At 39.0% G+C, this 27,552-nt stretch overlaps 1 protein-coding gene across 4 annotated transcripts; it reads left to right on the top strand.

The window, feature by feature from the left end:
• The first annotated feature begins 5,887 nt into the window (after nucleotides 1–5,887).
• Nucleotides 5,888–25,908, top strand: LOC118221155 (zinc-binding protein A33-like). Of its 4 annotated transcripts, XM_035405954.1 has the most exons (7): nucleotides 5,888–6,469; nucleotides 7,403–7,477; nucleotides 21,129–21,149; nucleotides 21,304–21,534; nucleotides 22,347–22,369; nucleotides 22,712–22,830; nucleotides 25,310–25,908. In XM_035405954.1, the coding sequence occupies exons 1-7, from the start codon at nucleotides 6,062–6,064 to the stop codon at nucleotides 25,861–25,863; spliced, it is 1,431 nt and encodes a 476-aa protein (XP_035261845.1). In that variant the 5' UTR covers nucleotides 5,888–6,061; the 3' UTR covers nucleotides 25,864–25,908. The 4 variants fall into 4 exon arrangements, with proteins under 4 accessions (XP_035261845.1, XP_035261844.1, XP_035261843.1 ...); XM_035405953.1 differs by lacking the exon at nucleotides 21,129–21,149 and having other exon boundaries at nucleotides 5,889–6,469; nucleotides 7,403–7,498; XM_035405952.1 differs by lacking the exons at nucleotides 21,129–21,149; nucleotides 21,304–21,534 and adding an exon at nucleotides 9,225–9,455 and having other exon boundaries at nucleotides 5,895–6,469; nucleotides 7,403–7,498.
• The last annotated feature ends 1,644 nt before the right edge of the window (nucleotides 25,909–27,552 follow it).

The following is a 27,552-nucleotide window of genomic DNA, read 5'->3' as shown; positions in this document are numbered from 1 at the left end:
AGGGCACTGACATAAACCCCATGCCATGACAGACCCTGGCTTTTGGACTTGTTGCTGGTAACAGTCTGTATGGTCCTTTTCTTCTTTGGTCCGGAGTCCATTTCTTCCAAAAAAGACCTGAAATACTGATTCGTCTGACCACAATTGACATTTCCACTGTGTGATGGTCTATCCCAGATGCCTCCAAGCCCAGAGAAGTCAACGGTGCTTCTGGACATGGTTAACAGAAGGCTTCCTTTTGGCACAGTAAAGTTTTAACTGGCATTTGTGGATGTAACTACATATTGTCGTGCTTGACAAAGGTTTGCCAAAGTAATCCTGAGCCCATGTGGTTATATCGCTTATAGATGAATGACGGTTCTTGATGCAGTGTCGTCTGAGGGATCGGAGAGCACAGTTAGTCAGCTTAGGCTTGCACCCTTGCCCTTCACGCACTGAAATTCCTCCAGATTCCTTGAATCTTTTAATTATGTTATGCACCATAGAGGGTGAAATATCCAAATCCCTTCCTATCTTTCTTTGAGGAACATTGTTTATAAACATTTCAATCATTTTCTCACACATTTGTTGGCAAACTGGCGATCCTCGGCCCATCTTTTCTCCTAAAGGACTAGGCCTTTCCTGGATGCTGCTTTTGTACCAAATCATGATTACAATCACCTGTCGACATCACCTGTTTAAAATCACATCATTATTTAATTATTTTACCTCATTACTAGCCCTAATTTGCCCCGTCCCAACTTTTTTTGGAATGTGATGCAGGCCTGAATGGCAGCAATGGATGTATATTTACAAATTAAGTGAAGTTGACCAGACAAAACATGAAATATCTTGTCCAAGTAAATTTGGAAATCACTGCTTTCTTTTTTTATTTGCATTTTCCATACCGTCCCAACTTTTTCAGAGTTGAGTTTGTATTAGTCTCATAAACGTGGTTTTGTATTTGAATGAAGTAATAAAATGAGCGGCATGGCGGTGCAGTGGGTAGCACATCAAGAAGGTCCTGGGTTCGAATCTCGGCTTGAGCCTTTCTGTGTGGAGTTTGCACGTTCTCCCCATGTCTGTGTGGGTTTCCTCTGGGCACTCCAGTTTCTTTCCACGGTCCAAAAACATGCAGGTAGGCTAATTGGAGACTCTAAATTGGCCGTAGATATGCTTTTGTGAGTGAATGGTGTGTGTGCCTTGCAATGGATTAGCAACCTGTAATCCTGAATTTCGCCCAATGCATGCTGGGATAGGCTCCAGCAGCCCCTGTGAGAATAAGTGGGTATAGCTGATGGATGAAGGAATGAAATGTATTTCATAAGTAATAAAATGTATTTAACAAAACTGCTAATATTCTCTCAGCTGAATAGTACAATATGAGTTAATGCAACATATTTTTGGTCACTGTGCCAACATAAAAGCTTGGAATTCGTAATTCATCCCAACTTTGTATTTGTAATCCACAGTTTCTTGAACATTGAAAGTTTAGCAAACTTAAAACTGCTTCTGTAATCAGTTCCTAAAAAAATTTAAAAAACAAACTACAATTTTTTTTTTTACATTGTATATCAGATACACCTTTGTCAACATAATGACTACACACAAAAGAAAGACATCACTTTGCTTAGATGACATCACTGTCAGAAACATATACACTGGGACGACATCATTGTAATAGACATAGACACCCTTTCTGGGAAGATCTGAAAAGCTCCTGGATTTGCTCAGTGTATAAATTAGCACTTAAATATGGGAAGAGATTCTCGGTAAAGGAGTCTCAGGTAAATTTATGTCTCAGCCCCACCCCACAGCCGTAGTGCCTATAACCGTGGCTTCCATTAGACCCCACCCACAGTATCTCCTCCCTTCTGTAAGGGAAACATGAGAAATTACTTCTTACATATATATATACTTGCTTTTACACAACCTTAAGAAATCATTTAAATTGCTTAGTTTTCTGTCTCAGCAAAATCTGTCTCAGCCCCGCCCCACAGCCATAGTGCCTACAACCGTGGCTTCCATTAGACCCCACCCACAGTATGTCCTCCCCCTTCCTAATTGGTGCTTGTTGCTCTCAGGACACAGAAGTAGTGTAGCGATTGGCACAGACTCCCATGAATTCAGGATTTTCTTACATTTTGATTGAATAGATCCGAATAACTTGCCGAACCTGCTTTCTGGAACCAACCCCAGTCAACCCTGCTTGTCTGCCTTTTCTGAAACAGCTGTTAAATATCGCCATCTAGTGGCACATTGTGAGACTGATAAGTGGTAGTGAAACAAACTTACAGCTTTAATTTTGTGGTTGGTCCTTTCCTCATCATGGCCTGTCCATACTACATATCAGCATAACCTTTGGGACTGTAATTATGCAATTACTGGCTCTGTAATGGTGTAAGTGTGTTTACAGAAACTCCACGTTGATAGCATGCAGCCTAGATTTAGTGCTGTCTTCAGTGGAACTGGCTTGTGCAGACTCTGCAAACTTTAGTAGGCTATTCGGTAAAATCAACCCTGCTGTCCCTATAGTGTGTACAGGCCACCAACACTAAAATACCTGCTTTCCAGCCTGTTCAGATAGACTCTGGAGTTTTAAATAAATGCATCTCCATTGATATGCAGCTGTTTTTTATTTGGAATAAATGTACAAATTGCTTGGTTGTAGACCTACTATGTCCATAACCATAGAACATGAAATAACGCAAACCAGTGCATTGTTGAATTACCCTCAAAAAGTAAATCACAGGGCCCTGTGATTTCAGTACCACCTACAACAGTTACACTTTCCTGGAGGAGAGTGAAAAATGACCACAGAGCTTTATCCAGCAGATGGCGCCAGTCTACCACATATGCTCACTTCCTTCTTAATTGTAGCTACAGTCATTTGTTGTTAATTCACTTGCTTAGCATGTAATTCATTCTAGTGACCATAAAAAAAGATTTTCAAAATATCACCTTTAGATATCTGTGGTATTTTTTTTTTTTCAAATTGAATAACTGCAATTATTTCAGTCTGCATTTATCTGCATTTTTAAAACATCCACACTCATGAATTTCCTCTTAAAGATAATATTACATGCATAAATATGGTTTCAGTCATTGTATAGCCCCTTTTATGAATGCACTTGATGATATAACTTCATTTGGCTTATGACTGCATGAAGTTTTTGTCACTACAGACAAAGGTCTGGGTGGGTAGCAGATATTTCTTGCCTGACGTGTTTCTTGATTCAAATGGTGACAGAGAAGATGGGGAGAGACACATGCTGCTCCAACACTGATCGTTTTCCCTCTTTCTTTCTTTCTTTGCTCTAACTTCACAAGCGCATGCGCGCGCACACACACACACACACACAAATATATGTAGAAACTGAATGCATAAGCATGGACATGTACACTCAGATACACATGTACACTCACATGGGTACACATACAGAGACACGCATGTAAGTATGCACAAGCATGTGACCACACACAGATGCATGCATGAAAACTATGCCATACGTGCACACCTACACAAGCATGCTCATGAACATGCAGATTTGCATGCATATATACATGGAGATGTAAATACACACAGGCACACACACACTTAGACACAACAGTACATTCTATTATAGTTAAAGGGGTCTTCCTGCTGCTCCCCTTTTGTACCTCCTATGGGCTGCTGTATTTAAGCGTGTGCCTTTGTTTGTATGCATGTATCTGCACACATTAATGTGGGTTCTGGCTATATTGATGATTGACAGGTTGTTTCTACATGGAAATTTTTGATTTTGAGTTTTTTACATTAGAGTATGCATACAGTGAGCACGATAATGTTTGGGACAAAGGCATAACATTTTTTTGCTTGTAATCCACAATTTGAGATTTGTAATCAAATAAAAAGTGGTTAAAGTGCATTCTCAGCTTTTATTTAAGGGTATTTATTTATTTAATTTATTTATGTAATGTTAAGTAAATTAATGTAGTCCTGTTTTGTACTTTGTCAGATATCCTTTGCATATAATAACTGCTTGAAGTTTGTGACCCATAGGCATCACCATGTACTGAGCATGTTTCTGATTAGTCAGACAGGGGTTTTTTTTTCATTGTAGTGAGAATTCTTCAGTCATCAACTGTATAGGTTTTCCTTAGCCTACCATGTTCTTACAATTACGGAGCTCACTAGTGCTCTCCTTCTTCTTAATGATGTTCCAGACAATTAATTTTGGTAAGTGTAATGTTTGGCGTTTGTCTTCTTATACTCATAGTGGCTTTCTTGATTTTCATCGGCACAACTCTGGTCCTCGTGTTGACAGCCACCAATAAGCAACTCCAAGGGCAATCAAAAGCCTAGAATTAAGACTAGATACTTAAAGCTCTCTTATGCCTGCACTACGATAGCAAATGAACACACGGGAATAATCAGAAACACCAGTGAAACCATTTGTCCCAAAACATAATGGTTACCTGAAATCTATAAAAAGCGGTGTAATTTCTACATGGTGAAACCAAAATGAGCAATAATGGCCTTTCAAAAAAGCTGAGAGTCTGCACTTTAACCACATGTAAATTCTTTGATTACAAATTGTAGAGTACAGAGCCAAATCAAGAAAAATATGCCTTTGTCCCAAACATTATGGAGTTCAATGTAATATGTGAGCAACAGTGCCAGAATGGCTAATAACATTCCCAGGTCAACCAGTGTAACCAGGCTCTAAATGTTAACATATATGTCAATCTAGATGTGAATCAGTTTAACATTGCTAATGTCATGTAGCCTAATAAAGGCTTGAATTCCCAAACTGACACCATGTACGAAACAGCCAGGAGCTGCATTGAAACCATTAATCTATATTCATAAAGACACACCAAAGAATATGGCTGCTGGGTAGTTCCATTTAGGATAATTTTGGGAAAACTCATTTTATTTGAACTTGTTTTGTTGGATTTTTAAAGACTGGTGCGTTACATCACCTATAATTGTCCTAAAAAATGTCCAAAACCTTTCAGCTCTGCTTAAAGCAGGTTCATAAATCTAATTAGAGCCCTAAATTATGATTTAATGATGATCAGCTGGGAGAAAGCAGAATGGAAAATAAATATGACTGGTGCACACCTTTTATGTAAGCCTTCACTCCCCCAAACACACGGCCATATAGTTGCAGCTGACCGCTGTGACTCACACAAATGTGTGGATACATTATGATATCAAATATGTATATGCCTGTTTAAGAACCATTTTTTCCGCCTTTAATGTCAGCCCATACTGCGTTGAATTCATGCTGTTAAAAAATAGTTTATTCCAGCTTTCACCACTAGAGGACAAGGAGGCATTTTCTCCTTGTGAGACGGGTAGGCGTGCTGGCCAGCTCTCGCCTTTTCAGGCCAGTAGAAGCGAGAGAAAAAAAATGGCCTAGCTAGCATTTGTCCATCTCTCTGATTCCCAGCTCATTCCAGTTAGTACGTACACGTACATGTGTTCAAGATAATTTCAGTGTGATTTTCCAGTATTCTGTTCTTTTTGAGTGTTGTAAAAGTAGATAAACTTTTCCCACTCGTGTGAAGGTGGCTATTTTACCTCCGGTCACAAATACATAGGCCTACGGGTTAATGGCAGCTAGCAGTTCAGTTTACCAACTTTGTACATTTTTTAATGGATCCCCTGTGATGTTATTTGCTATCTAAGGCTCCTGTCATAACGTTAAGATGTGTATTAAGCGAAGTTGACAATGTATTTTCCCAGTTTTAAGCTCATTAGCTTTATGTTCATATAATCTAACTAGCCTACTCCCCCCTTTCAAATGTCTTGAAACAAGCAAATTAAATGTTCCTGAATGAATGTGCTATATAAATAAAATTTGCCCGGGCATTTTTATTTAATCCAGGGGGACGCTACTGGCTGCACCTTGTAAATACCTCCAGAGAAGTCAGTTCAGGCACATTATCATCTCTGTATTTGGGCAAGAAGACTGACGACAACAAGCCTGATCAGCCAGTTTGTTCCAATTTTGAACGATATGGGGTGTGTTCTGTCCAAAGTTCAGCAAATCTAAAAGTGAAAATATCAGACAGAGAGGACGGAGTCTGTAAAATGGAGGCTAAAGCTTTGATTCCTGAGGACGAGCTCTGTTGTTCTGTATGTTGTGATATTTTTAAAGAGCCTGTTGTCCTGAAATGCAGCCACAGCTTCTGTGGAGTGTGTCTGAAGCAGTATTGGGCAGGGAAGAGCTCTCGAGAGTGTCCCATCTGCAAGAGAAATGTCTCTATGGAGGAACCTCCTATAAACCTGGCCTTAAGAAGCATTGTGGAGTCCTACTTAAAGCAGAAGACTGAGAGAGAAACTACAGACAAGAGTGACGCTCGCTGTAGTCTTCATGGGGAGAAATTTCTATTCTTCTGTGAACATGACAAAGAGCCTCTTTGTGTTGTCTGTCAGACTTCAAAAAAACACAGAAACCACCCAGTCTGTCCAGTGGAAGAGGCCGTACCGGAACTGAAGGTATTCTATTTTGAATATAATGTATTTCATGTTTTCAAGACACAATCAAATATGAGTAAAATATTTCTGTGTAAAACATTCAGTTCTGACGGACGGGTGTGGTATGAGGTCTTATACTGTAAATACAGTCAGTCTGGTCTCCACTTCCACTTGCAAAGGCAGCAACAGGAACAAACCTGCTGATCCGGCAAAAGCAGGAAGCACTGTATCTGAAAATGTTTACAACCATTAAAACATCATGTATATTAAACTTTCAGTGTAGGGCTTTATGAATAAAATGCAAGCATGGTTAATCTTGATTGACAGTTGTGCGTGGGGGCCTTTTACAGAGAATATGGCTCCAAACATGAACACTGAAATACGCAGAGCCATTTTAGAAATATATAGCAATGATATGTCAAATTAGAAGTACTGACAGGACAAATGGAGATATCACACATGAACTTTAATATAATAAAGGAAACAATCTAATAAAATTGCTGTGAAATACTCTGTTATTTGCTTGGGGAGAGAAGTGAGCAACAACCAGGAAGTAAAGAAATCCACAATGACTGGTGGAGACAAGAGCTATACATATGTGCAAAAAATTATTGTACCAATAAGTCAAATCAAGTTTATAAGTGCATTAACATTTCTTACAGTCTAATATAAAGTATATTAAATTACAACCCAGCAAAAGTTATTTTTTAATCTTATATGCTGTAAAATTTGACTGGTTTAATTGTTTTGAAAATGCATCACATAACATGTTATGCTGTGTTATAAGTAATGTATGTTTCACTAATCTTTACTTAATTTATAGCAGGCCTATTTTCCTGACTACTTTCCCCGTGTTCTTAACAAGCTGTTGTGACCTTCACTTGTATTGCAGCAGGGGTATCACTGTGCCATTTGTGTCTTTCTGTAAGTGATAACTGATTCATTTAACTCCAGGAGGAACTCAAGCCTGCACTTAATCTTATTAAAGAAAAACTGAAGAGGTTTACTGAGGTTGAACAAGAATGTAAGGAAACAGCAGAACATATCAGGGTAAGGAAAGCAATTAATACTTGCTAGGTACACAAAAATACAAAAGCAATACAGGCATAACAATCACACTGGCTGCCACCATAGGCGGTTTTACCATAGGTCATAAGTAAGAAATTGGTTGGGGCCTCGTCCGCCAAAGGGGCCTCGTGCATTTGTTTCCTTTTTTTTTTTTAATTTATAAAACTTTTTTTTTTCTTGTCACTCCAAACAAATAATAATCTGTAATAGATACAAATAAATCTGTCTACATGTAAATGTGGGCCTATCCAATTAAATATCTATATTTGCCAATATTTATTATCACCCACATTTCACATTTAATGGACTATTCCACCTTGACCTTCCTGCATTTGCGTCTAATCAATGACGTAGAAATTCGAGTTGCCATCAGAGACAGAGAGTCATGATCTTTGTTACCACAAAGAGTTTTCACAGCGGATTTGAGAAGAGAAAGAGGAAGAAGGAAGATGCCCAGTTTAAGGAAAGTTTGCCTAAACTGACAAAATTCTTTAGTAAAACAGCCAGAGACTCCACGACAGAGGAGCAACAAGTAGAGTGAGAGCACCTATTATCGACCACCCTAACGGCTAGTATATTTACTTCGTATTTATTAGAACGAACTGGACATTGTTACCTATTTAAATGTACGTCCTGTAAAAATACACATAATAAATTGTCTAAATGTAAAAAACTAACTTCATACATATACATTTAGTTAGATTTTGATATAGTAATACAGCATTATTTACTATATCAACTTTAAGACAAGCAGCACGCTTGGAATTCTCATCGCGACTCATTAAATCCAATGGCACAGACGTTGCTTCATAATTTCAAACTGCTTTCCTAACGGTTATTTTGCATCCTGCGACTTGGGTTACAACAGTGAATATATATGGATTCTTAGACATGCTGATAGCGACCACCCTTTCTCATATTAACCTCAAATACGCAAGACAGGACACTTATACAGTACGCTAGCAAACTTGTGTCAAGTTCCATTCATTTATATGGGGTGGTCGATACACGTCCCTTAGCAACCAAAATCTAGCGCTGGACCACCTCTTACGTTTATGTTTTCCTGTCTGTCAAACAAAGTTGGTTGATAATAGGTGCTCTCACTCTAGCTGACGTTAGAACAGGTGTAACGTTAGTTGAAGAAGCTGAGCTAGCTAACGTTAGCAGCCTTAGTGCTGCTTCAGCCTGTTGTGCACCCACCGCACCTACTAGAACATCTAGCGTTACTGTCTCTGCTGGTTGCGGTGAACCAGCTACAGTGTGGGAGGAAAGTGTCAGAGGCGACGCAGACAGACAGCAGCAGCTCACCACAAACCAGACACCCGCTCGGACCGGGACTTTTACCCCTAGAGAATAGTGAATGTTCAAATGCTTTACCTTTTTTTGTCTTAAAAGAATTAAAGATTATATACTTATCTTCTTCTTGCCATATTGTCTTCTTCTAACTGACTGAAGGTCATTTGAAGTTCTTCATTTAGAATTCTCATTAGAGTCTGTCCTTTAGTTCTGTGGCTTTGTTAACTGAAAAGAGCTGCCTCCAAATAGTTTTTGTTCACTAGCTATGATTGCGTTAAGCAAAATTGACAAGGGCCTCACATTGGTCTTTGCCTGGGGCCTCCAAATCACTAAAACCGCCCCTGGCTGCAACACTTAAATAAGAAAACATAGTTACACTATTCAAGTTTAAAATAGTGTGTTTGAATTCCAGATTCAGGCCCAGCACACAGAGAGGCAGATAAAGGCAGAGTTTGAGAAGCTCCACCAGTTCCTGCGAGAGGAAGAGGAGGCCAGACTAGCTGCTCTGATGGAGGAAGAGGAGCATAAGAGTCAGATAATGAAGGAGAAGATAGAAAACATCACAGGACACATCTCCACTCTTACAGACAAAATCACAGCTATAGAGAAGGCCATGGACACTGAAGACACCTCCATTTTACAGGTAGGAGCTTGATTTATTGTAATTCAGTATGCGGGTTTGTGGTTATTCACAATATTTGGCCGTGTTCCCTTATTCTGCACCAATGCAGCAGTAGCCTACTGTGACAGTGTCAAACTCACGGTGCAGGTGTTCAAAGAGATGCATCTGCTCATTTTAAAATGTCATCAAATTTTTCTTTTTATATTTTTGAATTTTGTGAAAAATTGGTGTCACCAGAAAGTCAATAGAAAACATCAGCACTGCAGAGTAGGACATGTCCTGTATAATTTACAGAAGGCCACATTTTCCTCACATAATTGTCTTTCACCATTGTGTCCTTTATAATAGCAATGACACTGCACACTACATGCAGGTAACTGCTACGAAGTTCAAGACGGATGAAACTGCCTGTTCACTCTCTAGATTTGCAGTCATTCGGAGTTGCTGAGAAATCTTCCAGCCACATGGTAGCCAAATTAATGATCAACAAAACCTGCTCAGCATTTTTATGCACAACCGTGAGAATGCTGGGATGTTCATTGCTTAATTATCTCAGGAGTCACACCTGCATGGAAGCTCCTGCTTTCAATATTCTTTGCATCCTTCATTTATTCAAGCGTTTCCTTTATTTTGACAGTTACCTGTACATTACAGTACCTTCATTCATATGTGCTTACTGTTAAAAATACGTAACTTTTATTTGCATGGCTCTTGTTTTTCACTTATAACTTGTCTCATGATGTTCTCTACTGAGTATGTTTATACATGTATACAACTTATCACAATTGTGCTGTTATGTGTTTTTCAGAACTACAAGAACATCAGGGAAAGGTATGCAGACTCTGCCCTTTTTTCTAGTGTCTGTTTAAGTCTCTTCAAACCCTAAGTCTAGGGCGACATAGCTCAGGAGGTAAGAGCGGTTGTCTGGCAGTCGGAGGGTTGCCAGTTTGATCCCCCGCCCTGGGTGTGTCGACGTGTCCCTGAGCAAGACACCTAACCCCCAAATGCAGTCCATCTACCATTTAAATCTTGAGTGACTCCTGCTTGTCATTACAGAGCCCAGTGCACACTGCAGGATCCAGAGCTGCTCTCAGGGGCGCTGATAGATGTGGCCAAACACCTGGGCAACCTGAAGTTCAGAGTCTGGGAGAATATGCAGATGGTGGTGCAGTACAGTGAGTATCTGGGGCAAAAGTTGAAATCACATTATTTGTGAACATTTAATGAAAACATCAAACTCAAAAACCGAGCTGTATGGTGTGAAAGATGAACAGTACAGAATCATCCAGTCTCAGTTCCCGTCAAGTTTACTAAGATTCTGGGGCTGCACTACACTGCTCTCAATTTAATATCAGAAAACAAGCAAGCACAGAATTAGTAGACCATTTAAAACTTAATTAAAACTGCAGTTTGTATGTTTGGAGAAAATAACTAGTGTTACGGCCGGCTCGAAGAGCTGCAACAAACAAGTCCAATGCACCAAAAAACAATCCAGAAACTAATCTAACAACACAAACCCAGACATTTATTAGAATAACCAACAAACTAATCACAAACTAAAACAAAGGAAAACCCACAAAGTTCAAACAAAACGATCTTCACAAAAACTACAAACCCATAACCACAAATCAAACCACACACAAAAGAAACCCGAAAGATCTCTCAAAGAAAAGAACTCTACGCAAACCACCAAACACAAACCACACAAAAGAAACCCCAAAGAAGATCTCAAAGAAAGAACTCCCCTGCCTCATACTGCAGGGCTTATGTTGGCCACCGGCAGGTGGAGGCAATCAAGCAATTAAGCAATCAGGCAACTACCTCCTCCTGCACCACCCAGACCAGCAGAGGCAGGTGACGTAACACTAGATTAAAAAAAAAAAACATTCAACCCCCTCCCAACCCTCCCCTCAGCCCTCCCTTCAAGCCCCTCCCTATAAGGCCTAATTCATATCAGGAACTATTAGCTGTGTGAATTACGTGCATGAATGAATTTTATCATCACAGCGATACCCAGCCCACATTGGCTTATATGACACCAACATTTTACATATAACAGATCCAGAGTAAATCATAAACCTATTAAAATGCAACAAACACATATCTATTACATATGCCCTGTACAAAACAGTATAGACTCCATAAGCAAACCTTCTTATCTTCTTTTTCAGGTTTTTGCAACATACACATAGTCATTACATAAATAATAACACCTCATTAGAGACTGAACAAACAGTCCATCTTGCCTTCTTTTCCAGGTGTTTGATACAAAGTTAGCCATTTTAAAAATGTCAAACTTAAATAGCAATTTTTCATCATCCCCGCCCCCCCAAAACACTTCAGGATTTTGTTTAGACATTTCATGGAAAATTGGTGCTCTTAGAGATCATCATAATATGTACAGTACAGCATAAAGTGGGATTCACTTTCAATTTCACCCAGATCACATAACAGACATAGTCTTTTTTCTTCAACTACATCATTAGATCTGCCTACCTCAATAGCCAGAGGAAGGATACCGGTTCGTAACTGGGCAACCAGGGACCTTTGGCTTCTGGTTAGGTATGCCATAACGTATGGTTCAGGGCCATAGTTTTGCTTAACATGAATATATGTCCTTAATTTTGGTTTTGGCAATATATTATTAGACCACTTTTCTTCAAAGTTTGATAAAAGCTAATATTTAATCATGTTATATTACAACGTAAGTGATTTCTGTAAATATATTGTAAATCAACTTCCTCAAAAAATGCATCAAGTTCTTTCATCCATGGGGTGTTGTGTAATTTCACCCTGAATAGCTAGAACTGGAGCAAATTTATGTACCCCAAGAAAACATTGTATGGATCTGTTCTGAATAGAATTGGCGTTTTTGGATTCTTTAAAGCCCCATATGCCAGCAGCATAATTCAGTACAGGAGAGACACAGACATCATAAAGTTGTGAATATGTTGAATAGCCAAGATCTTTGCACACTTTCAATTTATTAATCACTGAGCCTAATGCTCCTCCAGCCAAAGTCACTAGGGATTTTATCCCCACCTCGTAGGTCATAAATTCATCCAGGGCAAACCCCAGGTATTTATACACATTAGCATATTCTAGCGGCGATGGTCCAAAAGTGATATTTTGTATACTTCTTGCTGTACCCTTTTTCCTGAAATGCATTATCTGGGTTTTACTCTGATTTATTGTATTGCATTGAATTTGCTATGATATGTGTTCATTTATTTAATTTCATGATGCAAACAGATTTTGTTTTTAAAGCATAAATCACTATGACTACCGTGCATTCGAAATCAAAACAATGATATACAGTTTCCCATGTATGTGACATAATCTGAATAGAGTATTTGAAATGTGCCTTTTGTCACAGCCTTTTAAATATCTTTCTTCTTGATATTTCAGCTCCTGTGGTGCTGGACCCCAATACTGTACGTGCCACTCTCTCTCTCTCTGATGATCTGACCACTGTGAGTGACTCAGGTACAGGGCAGAAATGTCCTGACAACCCAGAGAGGTTTATATTCTATGTGTGTGTGCTGGGATCTGAGGGGTTTACCTCAGGGAAACACAGCTGGGATGTGAAGGTTGGGAATAAATTAGGCTGGGATATAGGAGTGGCAAAAGAGTCCATCACTAGGAAGGGAAGTATAACATACAGCCCAGAGAGTGGATTCTGGGTCTTAATGCTGAGGAATGGTGATAAGTACAGTGCATCTGGAGCTCCTGGCCTCACACTGAAGAGGAAGCCCCAGAGCATCAGAGTGCAGCTGGACTATGACATGGGGGAGGTGTCCTTCTTCGACTCCAGTGACATGTCAGTCATCTACACTTTTAAAGACACATTTACTGAGAGAGTGTTCCCATTCTTCTCTCCCTGTTTGAAAAAGGATAAGAATGAAGGACCCCTGCAAATATGCCCAGTGAAAATCTCTGTGAAAGTGATGTAAAACCAGTGAAGGTATTTGTTTTTAAAAAAAAGAACAAAGTAGAGATGTTGTTCTTGGAAAGAACTTTTGTTGTTTCTAATGTGCCTCAGCATGCCTGGTTGCTGATTTGGGTACTCTGGGGTAGACTTGCTGGAGATGTGAATTGATGAAGGTGAGGTGGTTGATGGCTTACCAAAACCAAATGGGAGGCAGACATACACTCAAATACAAGTGATCATTTGGTTAATGTAATCAGCCTCAGTATGCATGAATACGGATTTGGGACAGACCAGAGGAAGTGCAAAGGGGGATGTTTAATAGTCTGTCAGAAGAGAGCAGACATGCATACAGAGGTAACAGTTGAACAGTTGAACTGCTTGATTTCCTGCAACTTCATTGCTAGATTTTGTTCTGGAAAACGGGTACAAATCTGGTGCTTGAACAATACTGTATTGTGTCTTACCTGCAATGCTTTTACCTCATATCTTTCATGCTGTACAGGAGACAATTTTTGTTTATTAATGTAAATTGGTATTGATCTAAACTTTTGAACTAAGAATTTACTTTGCAAAGGACCAAATTCCATCATACCTAAAGAATACTATAGAATAAATACATTTATTATTATTATTATTATTATTATTATTATTAATAATAATAATAATAATAATAATAATAATTATTATTATTATTATTATTATTATTATTATTATTATTAATTCATTCATTTATTGGGTTTTGTTTTGATCTAGCTAATAGGATAAATCATTTCATATAATGTTTATACATAAATTATAGATTCAGATACAGATTCTTCTGGTTTAATCAATTCTTTTATATCTGATTTCTTTAATTCCTGAGTGGATAAGGCAGTGTACAAGCTTGAAATGTTTGCGTATCGTGAGCTCTAGTCAGATTGATTGCATCAGTTTCCTGTGCTCTTCAGATTTTACTTTGCAGATGCAGTGAAGAATAAATTCACCCTGTCAGCTCCATGCTGTAGGATTTTCATCTGAGCCTTCAGTAGCCTCACCTGCACACCTGCCATTGGTCTCTCATTCCCTTTCATTGAATGTCAGTTATTATACAACATTTATTAGAATAATCAACCATAATTAAATAATTGATTTACACAATTTAATTTATTTTACATTAATAACTTTTTCTATAAGGCAATAACAATAAAAAAATACACTTTATTTGGTACACCCATTCAACTGCTCGTTAACACAATTATCTAATCAGCCAATCACGTGGCAGGAACTCAATGCATTTAGGCATGTAGACACGGTCAAGGCAATCTGTTGAAGTTCAAACCAAGCATCAGAATGGGGACGCCACAGCCTACCTGAGTATTGTTGCTGACCATGTCCATCCCTTTATGACCACAGCATACCCATGTTTAAATGGGTACTTCCAGCAGGATAACGTGCCATGTCACAAAGCTCAAATCATCTCAAACTGGTTTCTTGAACATGACAATGAGTTCACTGTGCTCAAATGGCCTCCACAGTCACCAGATCTTAATCCAATAGAGCACCTTTGGGATGTGGTGGAACGGGAGATTGGCATCGTGGATGTGCAGCCGACAAATCTGCAGCAACTGCGTGATGCTATCATGTTAATATCGACCAAAATCTCTGAGGAATGTTTCCAGCGCCTTGTTGAATCTATGCCACGAGAATTAAAGCAGTTCTGAAGGCAAAATAGGGTCCAACCCAGTGAGTGTACGTATTCAAACAGAACCCCATATTACTCCCTATATTTTCAGATTTGTCCATTATTCTACTGTTGTGGTTCACTGAAACGAATAAAATGAATATAGTTTTACACATCAATATTAGTAAAAATACAACACAACCTAGTTAATTAACCCTCTAAAACGTCATGTTCCCAATGTCCCTCATTGTGGTTCTGTGCTCACTCCACTCCAGAATATTTGATAATAATATGATTAATAATCAATTAAGATTAATTGATGAATTAACATATTCATCAGCAGGGCAAGCCACACTGTAAAAAGTACAGAATACTAAAAATTTCAAGCCAATTTATTTCACTAAATGTTTTAGTTTTGAGCAGAATTTAGATTTTTAAACTTTGTGGTCAATTTATGCTATTGAACAACAATTATTATAAAACCTTAAACCTGCCTTTAAATTTTCAGTATTTTAGCTTTTTTGACAGTGCATAATATAAAAGAAACAAATGTATAACAGTCAAAAACAGCACGCCATAATTAGGTGAAAAACAGGTTGGTGCTTTTGCCAAAAAAAAAAGAACATGGCAGTTGTTGATGTCGAAGTTTCACTTAATTTTGTCCACCCCTGTATGTTCTTGCTTATTTTTTTACCCCACAAACACCTTTATTTTTACATTGGTTCTGTGTAAAATTATTAGTCTCATGAACTTGGTTTTGTATTTGAATGAAGTAATAAAAAGTAATCGAATCTCGGCTTGGGCCTTTCTCTGTGGAGTTTGCATGTCCTCTCCATGTCTGCGTGGATTTCCTCTGGGTACTCCGGTTTCTTTCCACAGTCCAAAGACTATGCAGGTAGGCTAATTGGAGATGCCAAATACACGCACGCACCCACGACCACACACAGACACACACACGCACCCACGCCCACAGCACAGCACCAGTTATCCCACTGTGGACTGAGCAGGACAGAGCACACTCGCGCTTGACAGCGTTACTCAGTGCACGTCCCTCACTCGGCCGGGGCTCCGCCCCCGCTCGCCTCCTGCCTAGCCCGGGGCTCATGGCTCCACTCCAGGTTTCAGGTTTCCTTCTCCTCCCACTCAGGTTTTCCCCAACCGCCACCACCATTCCTCTCCTCATGGTTCCAGGTTCGCAGTCCCCACCGCCACGCACACACCTCACTCACGTAAAATAAATCCCCCACAGGATTACTCCCAGAAGAAAATAACAAATGAAAAAGTTAAATGAAAAAAAACTACATAGGCGGAGTTTGAGGGTGTGTCCCACGTTAGACTGGTTAGAAGTGCATTCAGGATATAACTTTATCCTTTTTCCATGCTTTTCACTCATAAAAGAATGAATATGAAGTGCAGTTCTTCAGGGAATATTGAATGTTGAATTGAACTACCAGCGAGATCAATAAAAAAAAATAAAAAAAAATTATTTCAGAGAATACTTAACCCTTGTTTTGTCCTCAGAGTGAAACATGCACTATCCTGAGTTTTGGTAGTAGTGAAAACCCCAGAAATATTTTTTTTTGGCATGAAACTGCAGAGACTTTCTGGAATGTCCCTACCAGTAGAAAGAAGTTAAACATTCCCCTTTTCTATATTTCGATAAAATGAGTTCACCATCAAGGTACACAGATTGTCTTAAGAAGTATTTTTAAACCTACAGTCATGAAATCATAAGTCATAATCCAAGTCAAATGTCACACATCTATTATAACCAAAAAATCTATTATGATGAGTGTTTTGTAGTAAACAATTGAAGTGAAAACTAAAGAAATACAGTCTCTGGACTGTAAAGAAGGAAAACAGTTATTCACCGATTATTCACCAACAGTTATCCACCGATGAGCGTCAGGTTGTTTCTACATGAAAAACATTGATTTAGGGTTTAAAATTCAATTAAGAGAACAATGTTCTTATGTACAATGTACAATAGGGTCATTATCCAGTTGGAGTGGCATTTGGGGTGGATAAAAATTTAAAAATCAGTTTCATTAATCCCAAAAGCAAAGTACTTTAATGTGTCTTTCAATATCTTCTATGAACAGATTTACAAGATAAAGAGCTTAATTCCAAATATATTTAAATATATTTTATTTTAAAATGCAAGACTTTTGTCATTTTGTCACTGGTGTTATCACATTATCAAATCTTTATTTAGTCATAAAACAGCGTTTTTTTTAAATAAAATTTGAATGTGTCTACATTTAATGAATGACTGAATTTGAAATATTTAGTTATCAATGCTCATTTAATAAAAACATATTACAAGAATACAGTAATATAGAGCTCTGTATGAATTTCTAAGGTGTGACCATGTCATACTTAGTAAAAAATTAAGAAGTCTTTGTAGAGTAAACATGAAAATTGAACAATGATGGTTTAAAAACAGTACAAAAGCAGATCATGTCAACATTTCAAGTGAGATACTTTCCATTAAGATCATATTCCATCAAAAAAAACAATGTTGTCTGAACAGACTTATATAACACCTGTGAGACTGTGTAATAACAGTGATGGAACAAGTGATATAATTGAATGAAACAGTCTCCTCTCCTTTCCCCTCCTCTCCTCTCATTTAACCCCCCCTCCTTTCCTCTCCTCTCCTCTCTTTTCATTTCCCCTCCTCTTCTCTCCTCTCCTCCTCTCATTTCATTTCCCTTCCTCCTCTCCTTTCCCCTCTCCTCCTCTCCTCTCCCCTCCTGTCCTTTCCCCTCCTCTGCTCTCCCTTCCTCTCCTCTCATTTCAATTCCGCTCCTCTTCTCTCCTCTCCTCCTCTCATTTCCTCTCCTCTCCTCTCATTTCAATTCCCCTCCTCTCCTCTCCTCTCTTCTCCCCTTCTCTAAATTATATAAGGATATGGCAAGGCTGTCTTCAATTCAGAACAGAGAAGATGGGTTAGTGGGGTTTCGCACCTCCAAATAGACTAGAACATCCAGCACTATCTGAACAGATCTCTTGTTGACAGGGACTGGCTCTGGGATAAGGCAAACAATGTGTTCATCTCTATACCAGCTGACATCTTCTCTTGGGCTGGGCCAGAAGAATTTGTTGATGCCATTTCTGCACATAAATTTAACCTTGACATTATGCTCTTGCACTTCAAGGATGATGCCTGGATAAGGAATCTGCATCGTAGTTGACAACACACCACTGGCCAATGTGCTCTGTGTCAATTACCTCAGGCCGGACTGTAGAAGGGGCAGATATTTCAGTGGTGTGGCAACTGTGGGCTTTTTGAATTTCATTGGCAGAAAAAGTGAACTCTTAGAGCTCATAGCATGGGCAGTCGAGGACTCCATCCATCATTTTACAAAGGCAGCTGATGTCCCTGTATTTAACACTGCCTGGGACAACACTGACCACCTGGTGCATCGTCATGGTGCCTTTAATCGCTGCAAGAGGGGGTCCCTCAGCAATATGTTGTGCCATCTTCTCCACTTCTTCTGAAGACACAAAGAATAGCTCTGCAGAAGAGGTCTTCTGTTGCAGCTGCTGGAACAGGGCTTCAGCATCTGGAATATCACTTCAATGGTGCATTGTTTTAAAAAATGTCCCAAAACCTTACAGCTCTGCTTAAAGCAGGTTCATAAATCTAATTAGAGCCCCACATTATGACCTAATGATGGTCAGCTGGTAGAGGGCAGAATGGAAAAGAAAGATGATTGGTGCACACCTTTTATGTAAGCCTTCACTCCCCCAAATACATGGCCATATAGTTGCAGTTGACCATTGTGACACACAAATGTGTCGTCACATTTATGATATCAAATATGTATTTTCCTGTTTAAGAACCATTTTTCCGCCTTTAATGTCAGCCTATACTGCGTTGAATTAATGCTGTTAAAAAAATAGTTAATTCCAGCTTTCACCACTAGAGGGCAAGGAGGCATTTTCTCCTTGTAAGGTGGGTAGACATGCTGGCCAGCTCTTGCCTTTTCAGGCCAGTAGAAGCGAGAGAAAAAATGGCCTAGCTAGCATTTGTCCATCTCTTTGATTCCCTGCTCATTCCGTTTAGTAAGTACACGTATATGTGTTCAAGATAATTACAGTGTGATTTAAACTGTGTGATTTTCCAGTATTCTGTTCTTTTTGATTGTTGTAAAAGTAGATAAACTTTTCCCACTCGTGTGAAGGTGGCTATTTTATCTCCGGTCACAAACACATAGGCCTACGGGTTAATGGCAGCTAGCTGTTCAGTTTCCAACTTTGTACATTTTTTAATAGATCCCCTGTGATGTTATTTGCATTCTGAGGCGCCGGTCATAACGTTAAGTATGTTTTTGAGTGAAGTTGACAACGTATTTTCCCAGTTTTAAGCTCATTAGCTTTATGTTCATATAATCTAACTAGCCTACTCCCCGCTTTCAAATGTCGTGAAACAAGCAAATTAAATGTTCCTGAATGAATGTGCTATATAAATAAAATTCCCCGAGCATTTTTATTTAATCCAGGGGGACACTACTGGCTGCACCTTGTAAATACCTCCAGAGCAGTCAGTTCAGGCACATTATCATCTCTGTATTTGGGCAAGAAGACTGAAGACAACAAGCCTGATCAGCCAGTTTGTTCCAATTTTGAACGATATGGGGTGTGTTCTGTCCAAAGTTAAGCAAATCTAAAAGTGAAAATATCAAACTGAGAGGACAGAGTCTGTAAAATGGAGGGTAAAGCTTTGGTTCTTGAGGAGGAGCTCTGTTGCTCTGTATGTTGTGATATTTTTAAAGAGCCTGTTGTCCTGAAATGCAGCCACAGCTTCTGTGGAGTGTGTCTGAAGCAGTACTGGGAAGAGAAGAGCTCTCGAGAGTGTCCCATCTGCAGGAGAAAGGCCTCTATGGAGGATCCTCCTGTAAGCCTGGCTTTAAGAAGCATTGTGGAGTCCTACTTAAAGCAGAAGACTGAGAGAGAAATTACTGACTAAAATGATGCTCGCTGTAGTCTTCATGGGGAGAAACTTCTATTATTCTGTGAACATGACAAAGAGCTTCTTTGTGTCGTCTGTCAGACTTCAAAAAAACACAGAAACCACCCAGTCTGTCCAGTGGAAGAGGATGTACTGGAGGCGAAGGTATTCCATTTTGAATATAATGTATTTGATATTTTCAAGACACAATCATATATGTGTAAAGTGTCTCTGTGTAAAACATTCAGATCTGACGGCAGCTGTGGTATGAGGTCTTGTAAATACAGTCAGTCTGGCCTCCACTTCCACTTGCAAAGACAGCAACAGGAACAAACCTGCTGATCAGGCAAAAGCAGGAAGAGGCAGCATTGTATCTGAAAGTGTGTTTCAACCATTAAAACATCACATATTTCTCACTTTCAGTAGAAGACTTTATAAGTAAAATGCTAGCATGCTTAAATTTTGACAGACAGTTGTGCTTGGGGGCCTTTTACAGAGAATATGGCTCCAAACATGAACACTGAAATACGCAGAGTGATTGTAGAATTATGTAGCAATGATGTGTCAAATTTTATTTACCAACAGCCAAAATCCAGATATCACACATCACACATCTTTAATATGAAGTTCAAGTCCTGAAACATACTGTTTGGTTGGGGAGAAGACTGAGCAACAAGTAGGATGTACAGAAATCCACAATGACTGGTGGAGACAAGCTATAGATGTGCACAAGAAAATCGTGTATCAATAAGTCAAATCAATTGTATAAACATTTCTTAGACTGCTAAAAAATATATTAAACTACAACCTAGCAAACATTTTGTAATCCCTATATTCTGCTAAATCTGACTGGTTTAATTATATTGAAAACGCATCACATTAAATGTTCTGCTGTGCTACAATATAACGATGTTTCACTGATCTTTACTTAATTTGTAGCAGGGATATTTTCCTGACTACTTTTACAATGTACTTAATAAGCTGTACTGCTCATGTAAATAGCTCCTTCACTTGTATTGTAGGAGGAGTATTACTGTGCCATTTGTGTCTTACTGATTCATTTAACTCCAGGAGGAACTCAAGCCTGCACTTAATCTTATTAAAGAAAAACTGAAGAGGTTTACTGAGGTTAAAAAAAATTGTAAGAAAACAGCTGAACACATCAAGGTAAGGAAAGCAGATACTGTTACACAACAATACAAAATAATTCTTTTTGGTTTATGTTCTTTTTGACAGGCATAACAAACACACTGGCTGCCACACTTAAATAACAAAACATAGTTACACTATTCAAGTTTAAAATAGTGTGTTTGAATTGCAGAGTCAGGCCCAGCACACAAAGAGGCAGATAAAGGCAGAGTTTGAGAAGCTCCACCAGTTCCTGCGAGAGGAAGAGGAGGCCAGACTAGCTGCTCTGAGAGTGGAAGAGGAGCAGAAGAGTCAGATCATGAAGGAGAAGATAGAAAACATCACAGGACACATCTCCACTCTTACAGACAAAATCACAGCTATTGAGAAGGCCATGGACACTGAAGACACCTCCTTTTTACAGGTAAGAGCTGGATTTACTGTAATTCAGTATGCTGGTTTGTGGTTCTTCACAATATTTGGCTGTGTTCCCTTATTCTGCACCAATGCAGCAGTAGCCTACTGTGACAGTGACAAATTCAGGGTGCAAGTGTTCTTAGAGATTCATCAGCTCATTTTAAAATGTCATCATGTATGTTCATTTCATTTTCATATATTTTTGAATTTTGTGAAAAACTGATGTCAACAGAAAGTCAATAGAAAACATCACGACTGCAGAGTAGGACATGTTGTGTATAATTTACAGAAGGCCTCATTTTCCCCACATAAATGTCTTTCACCATTGTGTCCTCTATAATAGCAATGACACTGCACACTACATGCAGGCAACTGCTGCAAACTTCAAGACGGATGAAACTGCCTGTTCACTCTCTAGATTTGCAGTCATTTGATTCAGAGATGATGAGCAATCCTCCAGCCATATGGTAGCAAAATTAATGGTTTTTAATTCAACAAAACCTGCCCAGCATATTTATACCCAACCGTGAGAATGCTGGGATGTTCATTGCTTAATTATCTCAGGAGTCACACCTGTGTGGAAGCTCCTGCTTTCAATATTCTTTGCATCCTTCATTTATTGAAGCATTTCCTTTATTTTGACAGTTAGCTGTACATTACAGTACCTTCATTCATATTTGCTTACTGTTAAAATTATGTAACTTTTATTTGCTTGGCTCTTGTTTTTCACTTATTATTACGTCTCCATTAATGGTCTCTACTGAGTATGTTTATACATGTATACATCTTATTACAATTGTGCTATTATGTGTTTTTCAGAGCTACAAGAACATCAAGGAAAGGTATGTAGACTCTGACCTATTTTCTAGTGTCTGTTTAAGTCTCTTTAAACCCTAAATCTGGGGCGACATAACTCAGGAGGCAAGAGCGGTTGTCTGGCAGTCGGAGGGTTGCCAGTTTGATCCCCCGCCCTGGGTGTGTTGACGTGTTCCTGAGCAAGACACCTAACCCCAAATTTCTCCCAACGAGCTGATTGGTACCGTTCATGGCAGCCTTTCACCGTTGACGTGTGTGTGAATGGGTGAATGAGAGGCATCAATTGTAAAGGGCTTTGGATAAAAGCGCTATATAAATGCAGTCCATTTACCATTTAAATCTTGAGTGACTCCTGCTTGTCATTACAGAGCCCAGTGCACACTGCAGGATCCTGAGCTGCTCTCAGGGGCACTGATAGATGTGGCCAAACACCTGGGCAACCTGAAGTTCAGAGTCTGGGAGAAGATGCAGGAGATGGTGCAGTACAGTGAGTATCTGGGGCAAAAGTTGAAATCACATTATTTGGGAACATTTAATGAAAACCGAGCTGTATGGTGTGAATGATAAACAGTACAGAATCATCCAGTCTCAGTTCCTGCCAAGTTTAGGAAGATTCTGGGGCTGCACTATACTGCTCTCAATTTAATATCAGAAAACAAGCAAGCACATAATTAGTAGACTATTTAAAACTTAATTAAAACTGCAGTTTGTAAATTTGGAGAAAATATCTAGTGTTACGGCCGGCTCGAAGGGCCGCAACAAACAAGTCCAATGTACCAAAAGACAATCCAGAAACTAATCTAAAAACACAAACCCAGACATTAGAATAACCAAACTAATCACAAACTAAAACAAAGGAAAACCCACAAAGTTCAAACAAAACGATCTTCACAAAAACTACAAACCCAAAACCACCAAACACAAACCACACAAAAGAAACCCCAAAGAAGATCTCAAAGAAAGACCTCCCCTGCCTCATACTGCAGGGCTTATGTTGGCCACCGGCAGGTGGAGGCAATCAAGCAATTAGGCAATCAGGCAACTACCTCCTCCTGCACCACCCAGACCAGCAGAGGCAGGGGACGTAACACTAGATTTACAGTTTTTCTATTGCGAAGACATTTTATGAAACAATTCCCTTTTCTCAAAACTATTAACACAATCCCAAAACTACACAATCAGTACAAACCTCAAACATCCATGCCAAACTCAAATTATCTTCTCAAAAACATATACTCTTCCATCAAAATTAAACTTTGCCTTCAAATGGCACACACAAGCCATCGAAAACACAGACAATGTGGATTACCAGGAACACACCAGTGAGTTAAATTCAAAGCACTACTGCAAAAACCCTTTATAGAAGTGAGTCTGGAGTTGCAACTTTCCACATATTTTATTTGCAGTACTGAAAAGTGAAATACTGTACAGTATACAGTACACATCACAGTTGAAGGAACAAAAAAAAAAAAAAAAGTAGTAATTTCAAGAGAGTAGTATTCAAAAAAGGAACTCAAAAGTATGTGCAGTACAAAAAACAAACAAAAAAAAATTAACAAAAACAATTTAGAGAAGTTTACACACTACTCAGCATTGTCAGCTTGATCGCCGTCTCGTCTCTGGGTCAGGCCACAAAATTTCATTCACATCACACATGTTAGCTCGTGCAAGGCAGCGTGGGAAATATGCCCTGGTATGTCTAATCCACCCTTGGATGGATTCAAGTGCAATATCTCCACAGGCCTCCTCCATGGCCTGCAGGAGATTTTCCCGCACATAAGGGTTGCGATCGTACACCCTCCACCGCCATGCAGAGAAATATTCCTCAATAGGGTTGAGGAATGGCGAATATGCAGGCAGAAATAAAAGAAAATCTAGGATGGTCAGTGAACCAGGCACGAACCAGAGCAGCATGATGGAAACTGACGTTGTCCCATATGACAACATAGTGGGACTGCTCTGGCCGCCCTGGCTCCCCTTCCTGTTGATGTATCTTGTTTTCCATGTTATTTAGGAATGCAAGAAGGTGTGCCATGTTGTAAGGCCCCAGGGTAGCATGGCGGTGGAGGACGCCCCACTGGCTGATGGCGGCACATAATTTGGGAGTTTTTGCTAAAAGAACCAGTTTTAGTGTTAGCAATCGAGAAAAACTGTAACATGAATATATGTCCTTAATTTTGGTTTTAGCAATATATTATTAGACCACTTTTCTTCAAAGTTTGATAAAACTTTGCTTATATTTAATCATGTTAATATTACACCGTAAGTTATTTCTGTAAATATATTGTAAATCAACTTCCTCAAAAAATGCATCAAGTTCTTTTGTCCATGGGGTGTTGTGTAATTTCACGCTGAATAGCTAGAACTTGAGCAAATGTATGGACCCCAAGAAAACATTGTATGGATCTGTTCTGAATAGAATTGGCGTTTTTGGGTTCTTTAAAGCCCCATATGCCAGCAGCATAATTCAGTACAGGAGAGACACAGGCATCATAAAGTTGTGAATATGTTGAATAGCCAAGATCTTTGCACACTTTCAATTTATTAATCACTGAGCCTAACGCTCTCCCAGCCAACGTCACTAAGGATTTTATCCCCACCTCATAGGTCATAAATTCATCCAGGGCAAACCCCAGGTATTTATACACATTAGCATATTCTAGTGGTGATGGTCCAAAAGTGATATTTTGTGTACTTATTGCTGTACCCTTTTTCCTGAAATGCATTATCTGGGTTTTACTCTGATTTATTGTATTGCATTGAATTAGCTATGATATGTGTTCATTTAATTAATTTCATGATGCAAACAGATTTTGTTTTTAAAGCATAACTCACTGTGACTACCGTGTATTCGAAATCAAAACAATGATATACAGTTTCCCATGTATGTGACATAATCTGAATAGAGTATTTGAAATGTGCCTCTTCTCACAGCCTTTTAAATATCTTTCTTCTTGATATTTCAGCTCCTGTGGTGCTGGACCCCAATACTGTACATACCCATCTCTCTCTCTCTGATGATCTGACCACTGTGAGATTCACAGGTACAAACCAGAAATGTCCTGACAATCCAGAGAGGTTTAAACCCTGTGTGAATGTGCTGGGATCTGAGGGGTTTACCTCAGGGAAACACAGCTGGGAGGTGAATGTTGGGAATAAACTTGTGTGGGATATAGGAGTGGTGAAAGAGTCCATCAGTAGGAAGGGAAGTATAACATTCAGCCCAGAGAGTGGATTCTGGATCTTAGTGCTGAGGGATGGTGATGAGTACTGTGCATCTGGAGCTGCTTGGCTCCCACTGAAGAGGAAGCCCCAGAGCATCAGAGTGCAGCTGGACTATGACAGGGGGGAGGTGTCCTTCTTCGACTCCAGTGACATGTCACTCATCTACACTTTTAAAGACACATTTACTGAGAGAGTGTTTCCTTACTTCTCTCCCGGTTTGAAAGAAGATAAGAATGAAGAACCCCTGCAAATATGCCCAGTGAAAATCTCTGTGAAAGTGACGTCAAACCAGTGAAGGTATTTGTTTTAAAAAAAGAACAAAGTAGAGATGTTGTACTTGGACAGAACTTTTGTTGTTTCTAATGTGCCTCAGCATGCCTGGTTGCTGATTTGGGTACTCTGGGGTAGACTTGCTGGAGATGTGAATTGATGAAGGTGAGGTGGTTGATGGCCTACCAAAAGAAAATGGGAGGCAGACATACACTCAAATACAAGTGATCATTTGGTTAATGTAATCAGCCTCAGTATGTATGAATACTGATTTGGGACAGACCAGAGGAAGTGCAAATGGGGATGTTTTAGTAGTCTGTCAGGAGAGAGCAGGCATGCATACAGTTACTGCTTGATTTCCTGCAACTTCATTGCTAGATTTTGTTCTGGAAAAGGGGTAAAAAGCTGGTGCTTGAGCAACACTGTGTTGTGACTTACCTGCATTGCTTTTACCTTATATCTCTCATGCTGTACAGGAGACAATTTTTGTTTATTAATATAAATTGATATTGATCAAAAGTTTTGAACTAAGAATTTTACTTTGCAAAGGACCAAATTCCATCATACCTAAAGAATACTATGGAAGAAATCAATGTATTATTATTATCATTATTATCATTATTATTATTATTATTATTATTATTATTATTATTACTATTATTAATAATAATAATAATAATAATAATAATAATAATAATAATCATTATTATGAATTCATTAATTGGGTTTTGTTTTGATCTAGCTAATAGGATAAATCATTTCATATAATGTTTATACATAAAGCAGATTCTTCTTGTTTCAAAAATATCAAATTCTTTTATATCTGATTTCTTTAAATCCTGGGTGGATAAGGCAGTGTACAAGCTTGAAATGTTTGCGTATCGTGAGCTCTAGTCAGATTGATTGCATCAGTCTCCTGTGCTCTTCTGATTTTACTTTGCAGATGCAGTGAAGAATAAATTCACCCTGTCAGCTCCATACTGTAGGATTTACATCTGAGCCTTCAGTAGCCTCACCTGCACACCTGCCATTGGTCTCTCTCGTTCCCTTACATTGAATGTCAGTTATTATATGACATTCATTAGAATAATCAACCATAATTAAATAATTGATTTACACAATTAAATTGATTTTACATGAATGACTTTTTCTATAAGGCAATAACAATAAAAAAATTCACTTTATTAGGTACACCTATTCAACTGCTCGTTAACACAAATATCTAATCAGCCAATCACGTGGCAGCAACTCAATGCATTTAGGCATGTAGACATGGTCAAGACAATCTGCTGAAGTTCAAACCAAGCATCAGAATGGGGAAGAAAGGTGATTTATGTGACTTCGAACGTGGCATGGTTGTTGGTGCCAGATGGGCTGGTTTGAGAATTTCAGAAACTGCTGATCTACTGGGATTTTCACCCACAACCATCTCTCGGGTTTACAGAGAATGGTCCGAAAATATCCAGTGAGCGGCAGTTCTCTGGGCAAAAATGCCTTGTTGATGGCAGAGGTCAGAGGAGAATGGCCAGACTGGTTCGAGCTGATAGAAAGGCAACAGTAACTCAAATTTGGCGTAAACAACATGAAAGCATGGACCTATCCTGCCTTGTATGAACGGTTCAGGCTGGTGGTGGTGGTGTAATGGTGTGGGGGATATTTTCTTGGCACACTTTGGGCCCCTTAGTACCAATTGAGCATCGTTTAAGCACCATAG

The sequence above is a fragment of the Anguilla anguilla genome, chromosome 2 (genome assembly GCF_013347855.1).
Source record: "Anguilla anguilla isolate fAngAng1 chromosome 2, fAngAng1.pri, whole genome shotgun sequence".
Taxonomy (NCBI): domain Eukaryota; kingdom Metazoa; phylum Chordata; class Actinopteri; order Anguilliformes; family Anguillidae; genus Anguilla; species Anguilla anguilla.
The sequence above is the reverse complement of the archived record's forward strand: the minus strand, read 5'-3'. Positions and strand labels throughout refer to the sequence as shown.

What these genes read in the sequence shown, in the direction of transcription:
- LOC118221155 (XM_035405954.1), top strand. Translation starts at nt 6,062, where the DNA reads ATGGAGGCTAAAGCTTTGATTCCTGAGGACGAGCTCTGTTGTTCTGTA. An exon ending in AGGTTGAACAAGAATGTAAG is followed by an intron (nt 7,478 to 21,128) that starts GAAACAGCAGAA and finishes AAAAATTGTAAG; the next exon opens with AAAACAGCTGAACACATCAA. An exon ending in AAACAGCTGAACACATCAAG is followed by an intron (nt 21,150 to 21,303) that starts GTAAGGAAAGCA and finishes TTTGAATTGCAG; the next exon opens with AGTCAGGCCCAGCACACAAA.